General features: G+C 40.4%; 1 protein-coding gene across 3 annotated transcripts in view; it reads left to right on the top strand.

The window, feature by feature from the left end:
• PRKCZ (protein kinase C zeta) overlaps positions 1 to 12,227 on the top strand; it is a 358,451-nt gene that overhangs the window by 114,004 nt on the left and 232,220 nt on the right. Inside the window, exon 1 of one of the 3 annotated variants that reach the window (XM_089684357.1) lies at positions 8,748 to 8,928. The exons of 1 other annotated variant lie outside the window; for it this stretch is intronic. In XM_089684357.1, the coding sequence (XP_089540483.1) occupies positions 8,913 to 8,928 (16 nt within the window). In that variant the 5' untranslated portion in view covers positions 8,748 to 8,912. Of the gene's footprint in view, positions 1 to 8,747; positions 8,929 to 9,924; positions 10,218 to 12,227 lie in introns of those variants that run through there. One more of the 3 variants, XM_089684358.1, reaches the window with a different exon arrangement.

Below are 12,227 nucleotides of genomic sequence, written 5' to 3'. Positions count from 1 at the left end.
AAAACTCTGAGCTCAAAAAAGTGCATGAGCTTCTTTGCTGTTTTCATTATGCATTGAGCAGCCCATTGAAATAAATGGACTGCTCTATGTGTGAAGTGCAGCAACGTGCAAATAAAAAAAATACTTGCATATTCCCAACATAGTGTGAATGGGGACCAAAAATTTAATTTCACTTTTGCAGCCACGTTGCTAACAACTACTGTATATTTACTATGTGTTCGTATAGAATAACATTTAAAAAAAAAAAGTCTAAAATTGCAGTTTACCATTTTTAAATGTAGTTTTCTGGAAACTCCAGCAAGTGAAAATTCTACTTGCTTCTCTTTGTTTGAGGGTGCTGGGGAGCAGTGTTTGCCATAATTAACCCTGTCTGCACTGCTGGCAGATCTCATCTCATCAGTTGTTAACTAGATTTGAACACTGACTATCCTAACAATGTATTAAAGGTTTATAAGCTGGCCTTCTCCACTGCAAGTTAATGAGAACTGGATTCAGCCAGTCCTCAGCATTTCTATAGGGAAAGTCACACTGGACTTGCGGAGAAATGCTAGCAGTTGGTCATGACACCTTCTCCTAAGAAACATCTATATGGCAAGAAATATATATATTTTTTAATTTATAGTGGGATTTTCTCATATTTAACTGCAAAAGTGAAAATACACTTTAAACTGCTGGGGATCCAATTGTGTGCTGCCTTTAGACAGGCTTTGGCCAATAAAGTGGAGGATACACTTGCCCTTTAAAACCCTATTGATTTGGCTTTTGGTGCGCCTTTCACAGTCTTGTTCTCCTTAGCAGGTCCTAACTGTTCGACCATTCTTCTGCCTCTGTACTGGCCCTGCTGTGCTCTCAGAACATTCCTGCTGTGGGATTTCTGTAGGTCCACCAGTTCAAGGAACAGTCAGCACAGATCCTGACTACCACAGGGGCAACAGCCATCCAGACCTTGCAGAAGATTGCTTGGCTCCTGACCTGTTTGCAGTCAACAGGGAAACCAACGCATAACCTGGAATTCCTGGGCCTTAGATATAGTTCAGGCGGGGTTTTATTCCCCAGGAGACATCCATTCCTCCTTTCCAAGATATGGACTCTTTAGTCCAGGAGTCCTGAATCCTGCAACCCTACTAGTTAATTTTGGCCTTCTTTACAGCAGTTCCACTTGCTTAGTTCTACTCTAGACCTCTATGCCACCATGTTTTGTTGTTTCTGGGACCCTGAATAGACTGATTCTTCTGGCATTATGGACAATGTTGTCCTGCCTGTTGGGTCCCTGCTCTGGAACACCGGAGGTCCCCCTTTCTGATTTAATCGCAGATTCTCTCAATGGATCCCTCTATCCTGTCAGGCTGGGTGAGTGTCCTGCACCCCCGTTGGTGCAGAAAGCTTGAACACTGGGGGAATCTCGCACCTCAGTCCTTATCGTGGTTTGGTGGTCCTTAAGACAGTGGACACCCTGACAGGATGGTTGTCCTATCCCAATCAGTTGGAAGCTGCTACAGTAGTGGTATACGTCTTCCATGAGGAAGACAACATAATCTAGCTGTGGCAACAGAAATTAGCTCTGGCACATGCAATACATATTTCAGTCCAGGTAGTCTACCTTAGCCGGCAGTGCTTGAATTCGGGGGTCTTTGCGCCCATAGGTATTATAGGACTTATGGTTCTGGTGGAGGGTACACTGGACACAGACCCCTGAACTCTGGGTTCAGTTTGAATTGTACAGGTTTTTCCCCATGTTCCTTCTGATGCCAGAAGTGGATGCTCCAGTGGCTCTGTGGGATCAGTGCATCTGTTTTCCATGTTTTGTCCCTTGCCTGTTGCCTTGTCTTTACAGGTTTGAGAGGGGGAGCAATCCAGTGATCCTCCTTACTTCAGGTTTCTCTGAGAAGATGTGGACTGCTGATCTTGTTAGACTCTTGGTAGACACTCTGTGGGCTCTTCTAAATTGTCTGCCTGGGCCTCCTGTTGCTAGTGTTGATTTTCTATCCTGCTTCAGGATTGCTGGCTTACTGGCATAGTTGCACCCTTGGTACTGAGGGGACAGTGGCCTCTTGGAACCTCCGTGAGATAACTTTACTTTTTTTTTTTTTGTGACCAAGCCTTGACTAGCAGTTTATCCTTAGCATTGTTAGACATATACTGCACTATTCCTGGCACGAGCCTCAGCATAGTATGAACATTGCTCCTATAGTGCTTTACAGGCAGCATATGTCTTGGTTTCAATCTGTCCCAACTGAAACAAGCAAGGTTTTTAAACAATCCCAGCTAAAGAAGTAAGGTTGCATTAAATAATGCAAAATCACTTTGACACGTTATCTTCACTAAGTGCGCTCTTATTTTGCTTTAAAGTGATTATAAAGTCCAAAGGTTTGTTTTTTACCTTAATGCATTCTCTGTAATAAGGTAAAAAAACAAAAACAAACATGTAGTCCCCTCCCTTGCATTTTCCTGGCTCCTGTATTGGTCCAGCGCTGTACCAGGCTGCAGATCTTCTCTGCCTCTCTTCCTGGTCTCTCTTTGCTGAGAACAGTGGGAGCTATTGACTTCTGCTGCTCTCAGTCAGATCCAGTGAGTAGGAAGTGGGTGGGGAAGGGCTTAACTTGTGTATATCTATGGACATGTCCCGCCCCAGTCTCAGGAGCGAGCCCACACATCTACCCTCATAGCAAGCAGCTTGCTATGGGTGCAGACACAGAAGAGGAGGAGCCAAGATCACTACAGAGGGACCCCAGAAGAGGAGGATCATGGCTGCTATGTGCAATACAATTGCACAAAGCAGGCAAGCATAAATCTGTTTTTATTATTTTAATTAAAAAAAGACTTTACAGTCATTTCAATTGGTGAGTCATTACAGATTTTCACACTCTTCCCTTTTGCTCAAGACGATTTCTTGGGAAGCATTAACTATTTAACTTGGCCCCACCCACTCTTGCCTCTGAAGCACCTTTTGTTCAGTGACATAGCCTTTCTTATAATGTACAACAAAAATGCAAAACAATAGATGCTCATAGTTCTGCTCAATTGTACATTTATTGTGTAAAAGGTATGCACAGGTTAGTAGACCTAACATAACAGAAGAGAAACCTTTAAGCGTTTGCCCCAAGTGCTGTAAGGAACTTACAAGCAAGCACTTTGTGGGAAATTTATCAGTTCTTCTTCAAATTGGTGCGGTTCTTCTTTTGAACAGAAGAAGTAAGAATTTCTGTTGTCTCATAATTTGTTTCTCTGCTTTGATTTTGCTTTGCCTTGCTGTATGTCAAAGTTGATGAACTCCCACATTTTTTTAATAAGTGTACATTTATTCTCATAAAGACAAAATAGAATAGGAAATTGGTAAACAGACAAACCGAAGCTCATTAAATTAACTTTGGTTCATAGACTTTTTGTTTTCTGACTACAGAGAAATGAAAACATATAAAAAAAATTAGTTTTAGAAAGGTAAATATTCTAGTGCTCCCTAGTTTTATTTTGAAATATATGAATTCTAGCTGCTAGCGATTTAATCAACCTGATCTATTTTATTCTTTTTAAATAAGTGCAGTTTAGTAGTAGATATCCAGTTTTTCATTTTTGTTGTATTAGTCATGGCTACCAAGATGGGAGTAATGAACTTGTACAAATGTTTAGATTTGAGTCGGGGATATAGTAGAACTGATTTCTCAGTCAATGTGGAAAGTAGCTGGTTTTCGTCATTCTGGCTATGATGGGATATGTCTAGAACTGCCTCAGATTGAGCATGTTTGAAAAAGGATGGCTCTCTGGACAAGGATTATAAAGAATTACATGTTTGTAAGAATCTGTAAGATGAAGTTGATTTGAATTTCAAGTTAATCCCTTACAGTAGGTATGAATATAAAAGGAGCTTTTTATTTCATAAGTTCACTAGATAACCAAATTTGAAGTTCAGGTGAGTACTGCAGATGCCAACTATGTTAATTGTCACACTGTATGATATTAGGTGCTAAAAGAAAAGAGATCATCATAGAGACAGATGTAAATTTACAATTTTCTTTGTTATGCCTTTAGATATTTGTTAAATTCAAGGGCACAGTCGTTTGTTAGAGGATGTTTGAGTTTAAAGTTTGTCACTGGGCAAAATTAAAGAAATAAAAACATTTATAACATCCCTGCAATAAATGCACATTTCCCCATCATCTATCTTTTTTCAGTAGTAGTACTAAAGTAGAGAGAAATACCCATTGATCTGCCAGAAATCCAGTGAGCTATTAACCTCCTATTTCAGTGTAACCTGATTTACATTTACATAAACTTAATTTAGGAGGCCATTGTGCTCTGTTTTCATCTTTTTGCTCATTCTACGAAAAAAAATTTACTTTTTTTTTTTCTTTTCAGTGTTCCCTTGACGAGGTTTCCTTTCACGTCTTGTTCTGGCAGGAAGTGATGGAATACCTCCCCAATAGTGATACAGTTGCCAATTTAGTCTGACAGACAGTATAACCCCTGCTCTGTCTAAAGTGGAAAAAAAAATTGACTTGGGCTTCAAATTCATAATTAAAACTGCTATAGCATAGAAAAAACAACATTCATAAACATCTTGTCTGAGTCTATGGAAGACCGCGGTAAAAAGAGTATTTTAGTTTTAGGTATGGTATCAGCTTTCAAGAAATTGATAAATGAGTATGTCGTATAAGGTATTAAAATCAAAGAATGTTTTAAAGTATAGGTAGGGGATGTCATCTGACCTTGTTGCCTATTGGAAAAATTTCCCAAACTAGTTTTTCTTCCAGTATTTCATGCTTTGGTCCCAGTATTTCTTGCTTTTGACCCCCTATTTACAAGTTTAAGAGCTTCCCATTGCATGGAAACCTAGGACACAGTGCCCTTGGCAGGGACTTTCCGGAAATAACCTTGAAGGTTGAGATCGAAATAAGTATTTAATAAGTTGCCAGTGGGAACTTGACCAATTTTATTTGGCTGTAAGTTCAGGACCATAGTTATGGTGGCATGAATTAACCAGTTAAATGTGATTATATGGGATGTAAAAAAAAAAAAAACTAATGTAAATACAGAATCAGGTACTCATGCAGATGCTATTTATTTTAAATACATTTTTTTTTTAAATGTGAGATAAATGGGTCTTTCTTTAGCCGCCTGGAGTTTAGCTACAGTTTTATTACTTTACTACTAATAATAGGTGAGGTAATTTACATAGGGTACGTATGCAATGTAACGGGAGAATAGGGAGGCATTAAAGGGATTTTTCTTTATTGTGCATGTTTCAATATAGAATAGATATACTGTGTTTTCCTCTGCGGTCTTCAGACTCATAGAACTGATGCTTCTCTTTCTCTTAGCCTCTTTCAATCCTGTGCACATTTTCATTTCTTTGTGTTGCCAGTATCCCAAGGCCTTTGGAAAAATGATGGCAAACAATTTCAATGCAAATGAAAAAGAATAACAATATTGTATAAACACTGCTTCATCTGTCTCTGCAGAGGAGATGGTGTAGCAGTTTTGGCTAGGCAAGGCCAGAATGGTGATTTTCTGTCAGATCTACAAATGGACCAAATGAACAGGACTAATGATGTATCTATTTATCGCTATGCTACTATCAATAAACTTCAGCTTTCCTCAATAGTTAACCAGAGGCCTAACCTTGAAGCAGCAGGACGCTGATATAACGGCATCTATACCATAATTGTTAGTTAAAGTGAACCTGACCTGGCCTAAAACATTTCTAAGGTAATAACAGTGCTATGATGCATCCAAGCATGAGTGTTAGTTTTTAGATCAATCCCCATGAAGCCCCCTAGATCCAAGTTCCTGGACGTAAACCTGGTTTCTGCCTAAGCTGATATTTGGTCATACGACTTTCTGGTGCTAAGCCTCTCCTCTTGTCCTTCAGATGACCATGGCTGTTCTGCCGCTTAGGTTCAAGCAAGTTAAAGTTGATATACAAGAGATAGGGTTTAAATTGACCCAGTCACTATTTTAAGGAAAGTAATAAGAAGCACTCCCTCCAAAGAAAAAGTTTATTACTGACCTGGCCTCTTAAGCATCGTTGTCTTGTAGAGATAATCTGTTGAAAATTCTTTTGCATCCCATGGTTCAGGAGTTTCAGATGCCATTGTCCACCTCTGCACTCTGGTTTCATCTGCTATCTCCTGGAATCCAGGCAAACAGCTACAGTAAGTGCAGAGTTTAAAGCAATAACTAAACTGCCTTACCTGTCAAAAGATTGTTTCTGTTTATCAAGTGCTGTGATCCAGACACACCAACTAGAAATCATAACCAGATTGGTGACCGTACGTTTATGAACTGCTGGTTCGCAATACAGCTTGCTCAATTTCCTGCTAATTGGAGGACAGGCATGAACACAATCTACTCTCTCCTGCTGTGAACACGCCCCAGGTGTTGGACGGCATTATGCAATACAGTAGAGCTGAACTCACAATGCTAGCCCTCCCTCTCCCAGTCTGAGCTTTGCTGTTCAGGGGATTACAGATGTAAGAATACTTTCACACTTGTATTTTTGCTTGATGCATTTTCCTTTACAATTTTATAGCATGTCAAAATGCACTTTACATTGCATGTCAGCATGCTTTTATGTTGATTTCATAGGAAACTACGTCCGGTAAACTGTATATGTGAATGGATCCTTCATTATTTGTTTATCACTTTAGATCCAGGCTGTTTCAAAAAGAAGGCTGTAACTATATTTGTTTCTCCAAGTGCCTTTTAAAACTGAGCTGTCATTGACAGCTGTGGTCCTGCACTGAGCCACAAGTTGAATCTGTTAGTATTAGATCATGCTTTTGAACTGTGTTTAAAGGGGAAGTGCCATGAAACCTTTTGGTTCTTCCTGTGAGCTGCAGCAGCCATCTTCTAATAGGGCAAAGTGGATCCAGCCAGTTATCTCTTGCTTGCTGATAACAGCTATAGATCAATATTCTAAATTATTTAATGCTACAGAGGTACTTGGGAGGATTAAATCTGGCCTCCTTTGAGGGACAGCCATACTTCTTTTTAAATAAAAATACGTAAAACATAAAAAAAAATGTACAAATACCCTTTCCCCTTTTAATGCCTGGTCCCAAAAAATACTGTTGATGACCTAGGTAACGTTTGTGTTTACTGAGTGTGCAATGTCATTCAGAATTTTAGCAATCATGAAAAATGCTGTTGAGCTATTTTTTGTGTCCATTCAAATCAGACTTGATCTTATCCTAATGATAGCAATTTGCACGAATAGATGATTTTTTTTTTCCTGTGATGAGGGTTGCAATCAGAATTGAAAAGATGCTCTCCTAAATTACGAAGTAAACTGTCATATTAAGCATCACCGTTTTGCTCTGTTATATTGAAACCACAATTCCTTGATAACCATTTTGTCAGAATACTTTAATATTACAATTTTTGGGGGTAAAAAAAATATCAAAGCCTAAGTGAAAAAAAACGCTGTTGTTGCAGTACTTTTCTTCAGTCATTAGCTGTCTCCATGTTCTCTTAGCCTAGACTATCTTGGACACACCTCCTGGGGGAGCATCACTATATCAGCCTGGGCTCAGACTACTAAACACTGAATGTCATTATGTGTAGCATGTGTGCACTTTGTTATGGGGTGACACCAGGGGCGGACTGACAACTCATGGGACCCCCTGGCAATAGGGGATCATGGGGCCCCTGTGTCCTTGCCCAAACTTAAAAAAGCCTATGAAACAGGTACCAGGGGCATCTCATGGAGCCCCCTACTGACCCCGGGCCCTCGGGCAGTGCTCGAGTTTCCAAATGGTCAGTCCGCCACTGGGTGACACTGTCACTGCACTGTCAGCCTGTTACATGAGCATTCCATGGAGACTACAACCGGCGCTTTCATGTTAGGTTTATGACGTGTGAGTACTGCTCAGTCCTGGAGTGCTGTGAACCCACCTTGTGTGACACCATGCCCCCCAGAGGGGTGAAGGGGGAACTAAAAAATTAAAAACATGTTACTGGAGTTACACTTTAGTATGGGCAGCAAGTCCAGTTTTCACAGCCCCTCCCCAAACGGAATCTGTTTTATTAAAAATAGAAAGGCGCTTGTATTGCTCATAACAACAGTTACACGGCCTATCACTTTTCTAGTCCAGGTAAGCATGAGAGAGCCATGTGGTTGCTGTGGACTATACAGACTCTTGGCCTTTCCTCCAGATTTGAAAAAGTAGATCCATTGAAAAGGTCTTCTCTTACAACAGATGAAATCACCCATCAGGTTTAGCCCTGGTCTGACCGTCAGAAGCCATAGCAAAATATTCTGTGGATTTGACATCATTCTTGCACAGATCACCAATGTACATACAATCACACAACAGTATTTGAGCTGGCATGTGGAGAACTTGGAACTATAATGTTACAGCCTCGTCCTTTGACAGCTGTGGGTGTCTGCTGGGGTTTTTCTTGCTCTGTAATTCCCACTTGAGTGGACTGAGCATTTTTAGTTTTTTTCTAATCACAGGGTTCCTCCTTGTTTCACTGGCCGGCTACTGAAAGGATCTCAGTGTTATAGCTTTCCCCCGTTATGTCATTCCTTCCATTTCATGCAGCAATTACGTGTTCCTCAGACTGGTGTAATAATGTTTTCCTGCATGGGAGTCTCCCAGGGATGCGTTTGTTGCCCTGTGTGTGTGTCTGTGTGTGAGGGCCCTGCAGACAGTAACACGGCTGGCATTGGAACATCCCGCCCACTGCCTATGAGCATCTCGCTCTCTGTAGTTTGTAGTGCACAGAAAAAGGCTTTTGTCGCCTCAGCACTGCCTGTCCTCTACCTTCACACCGAGGGAGCGAGAGAGAGAGAGAGAGAGAGAGAGGGGGAGGAGATAGGTGGGGAGCCCTCGCTGCTTTGTGCATGGGGTGCTCAACACAGAGACCAGCCGAGATGTTCACACAATGCACCAGCTGTTACTTTTGGATGTATGCATCCTTTTAAAGGTGATCCTTTTTTTCCTTTCTCTGTGTATCTGTTTCATCCTCATTGCCTTCTGCTGAGAATTAATCTTGTTTTCATTTTCACTGGAGATTTTATGAAACTTCATTCAGGATTCCTCCCCAGTGATGCACAGGCAACGTTAACCCATTAGCTGCGTTGTTGATCTGGTTAACCCTTTCTTGACTGGAAGCTTTTTTCTTTTTTTTTCCTTTTACTGGTGGCTTCTAGCAGTACACATGACCGAATGTACATGGTATTTATTACATACTGCCCAAGCCAGTTGTGCTCCTAATGTATTGATTAAATTATGGTGGTTTTTAAAATGTAGTCCTCTGTTTTGTGTGTTCTTATTCTCCTTACCAATTCATTTTTTGTTTAATTGATCAGAACAAAGATTGCTACTTAATAAAAATACAATTTAATACAGAATTTCTATATGCATAGCGTGCCAGACGCTACATATTGCACCTCCCTTTTCTATATCGCCGACTGTGATCGGACATTGGCAGCCCTCTGAAGTTTATGTTTGTGCCAGGTGCATAGCTGGTAGTACCAGCTTCAGTGTTTCTGGGGCATCCAGGCCATGTTTTCTTGTGCGCCTCAGCTGTTCAATGCAGCCTCCCATGAGACTGAGCCACCCATGCCTGGATACACAGGGCAGAGAGACGTCTAAACGGCCTTCCATTAAATATTTGAATGCTGTCTCCTTTCTTTATATACGATTTGTCTGTAACATACAGCTCCTGATCCTGCCTTTTGTCCTTAATATCTAATGAAACGGCAGCATTTGTTAATAAAAGAACAGCAGAAGGGGGAAGGAGGGTGGTTGTCGCTGGGGAATGTTTTCCTCTAACACATGCTTCAGTGTAAGAAACAGAAAAAAAAATCACTTTTTGCTAGGGATGTAAAAAAAAAGAGAATCCTCCTAATGAGTAATGTGCGTGGATGAAGCCTGAGAGCTGTCCACTGATGCATTGCCGTGTGCAAGTGGGTGAGTGTATGTGTGATGCAGACAAGTCAGCATTCCACCTCTGTAGCTGCTGTGCCTTGTGGTTCTGCTTTGCAACCAGAGATTGTTGAAAGACAGTCAGATAGCACTCGTATCTCTGGTGTGCATGTGGATGTGGCTGAATAGTGTCAAGCTTGAGACTGGAATAGGAGATCTTGGAGAAAAAAAAGGGTCCTTTCAGTGTTATTGATCAAAGAATCGAGTCACTGAGCATCACTATGGAGAAGGGATGCTGCCGATAAGGAATATTAAAACGAGGAATGTATCCCAAGAAATCTGATGGTATGTTAGCAAGGCCCTCATTTTACAGGGATGTTCAGATCGGAGCTTGCTTCTAAACGGTTCTATTCCTAGAAGGATGCTACTACCTGGTATTTGATAACAGATGATCCTTTTCCTCGTAGAGAAGTGCATGGCTTCATTCTGTATCTTCTGCAATGCTGTAAATGAGCAGACTCTCGGATGCCTTTACATAAGGAGTTTTTCTTGTGTGCTGCTTCTGCTGCTGGACAGAAGCTTAAGCTGGAATCAAGATATTCCGTTGCCATACCTATGATTTCTTGTTTAGCCTCTTTGTCAGGTTCATTTGATCTATGCCAGTTCCCCTGTTTTTAAGCCCTGCTGGCTTGTTTGGTTTTGTTACTTTTTTTTTTATATATAACATTTATTTGTTTGCCCTTTTTTTTTTTTTTTCTCATCTGTGGATTGGTTTTTCCTTTTATGTGTCAGATTGCTAGAACATACTGCACTTTATGTGATGGTATATGACAGAGGGTGGGTATAGGATATGTGATCATCCTCCTACATGCATATAGACACTACAGATTAATAGCTTAATGGCATGGTATAGCTGTGCCTGCAGTACCTCGTACTTACTGTTTTGATATGGTTAATTAAGGGATTATAGCTGAATCTGACTAGGCAGATTGGTGTTTTTGCTCTTTCTAAAGCACCCCTATGTAATCTGGATTAGAAAAGTTGTTTTCTATGCATGTCATCATAGTGAATAGTGATTTGCACTCTGTCTGGTTTATGACTGTTGGTGAACCACTCCTATGAGAATGTCTGTCTGAATCGAAAGCTGGTATGGCTTTAAAATAATGCCATCCGTTCGGGCATCGTATTTGGGAAGAAAATAAGGATCATGGTCATAGGCCTTCTGTTGGGCAACTGTATTTGTTGATACAATAGATACAATAGGAAAAAGCACAATACAGTAACCCATAGCAACCATAATGAATTTTCTTTGCGTAAAACTGTCAAAAAAAATGTAAGTTCACAGTGGTTACCATGGCTTACTCTACTCTGCACTTCCTCGTACTCTCAAGTGCTGTATAGTTATATTTTCATTTTATTTTCAAACACTGTTCTAGCCTTATCTTCTATGCATACAAGATTAAATTGTTTTTACTATGGATTTCCTTTTTTAATATCTCATTTTCTGTGTATGTATATTTAATAATCTCTTTGCCATGTTTTTGTGCTATCTGGATTTTTGAAAGGACATCAGCTGTAAATATTAGCAATAGCTATAGTTTAGGATATATCCGTGTATGAGAAAATGTTTGGAATTTCCTTGCATATTTTGTTATTGTTGTGCGTTGTCTAACACACACACACACACACACACACACTCACTGCCGCTCTAATTATGAGGAGGTCATTTGGATCACATGATCACACCAGCAGTGATTCCAAGGTCATGCTCTTCCTTTGATGCCAATTTGCTGAGATCTTGCCATCTGTATGACCTTCTTGTGTAACACGCTGCAAGTTGTATACTTTGCCATATATATATCATAATTTAACATCTTCAGATACATAATCAATTATTTAAATGTAATATTAATTCTGAACTTAAAACAGTGCCTGTCCTGAAAAATTCTTATATTTGAGATACAAAGATGGGGTGTAGCAGGCCTTGATGCTGGAAAGGAGCTTAGAGGCATGGAGGTTAGGGGACAGGGGGAGTGGGGGGGTTGTAGCTACTATTTGAGATCTCAGGAGTGAGGTTGTCTTTAAAACGAGCATGTGCATGCTTTTGTATAGGTTAAGAATACTAGGAAAGTACAGCCAGTTTGCTAAGCCTACAAGGATGTTTGGTGTAATCGTTTACCTATTTCTGTGCATCTCTCCAGGATCCCCATCTTATATAAAGGTTCTCGGCTTCTGCTTGGCTTGCCACTAAACTCCGTCATCTAATAGTCCAATGTGAGAGTCTCAGTGTCAAGCAGAGACTCCCACATTTGAGTATTGAATTATGGAGGCAAACCTCACCTTGGAGAAAGGGGC

Source organism: Staurois parvus, unplaced genomic scaffold, assembly GCF_062004578.1.
Source record: "Staurois parvus isolate SC_StPar_1 unplaced genomic scaffold, SC_StPar_1.0 ptg000346l, whole genome shotgun sequence".
Lineage (NCBI taxonomy): Eukaryota > Metazoa > Chordata > Amphibia > Anura > Ranidae > Staurois > Staurois parvus.
Note: the sequence above shows the minus strand (reverse complement) of the source record. Positions and strands in the feature narration are given on the sequence as shown.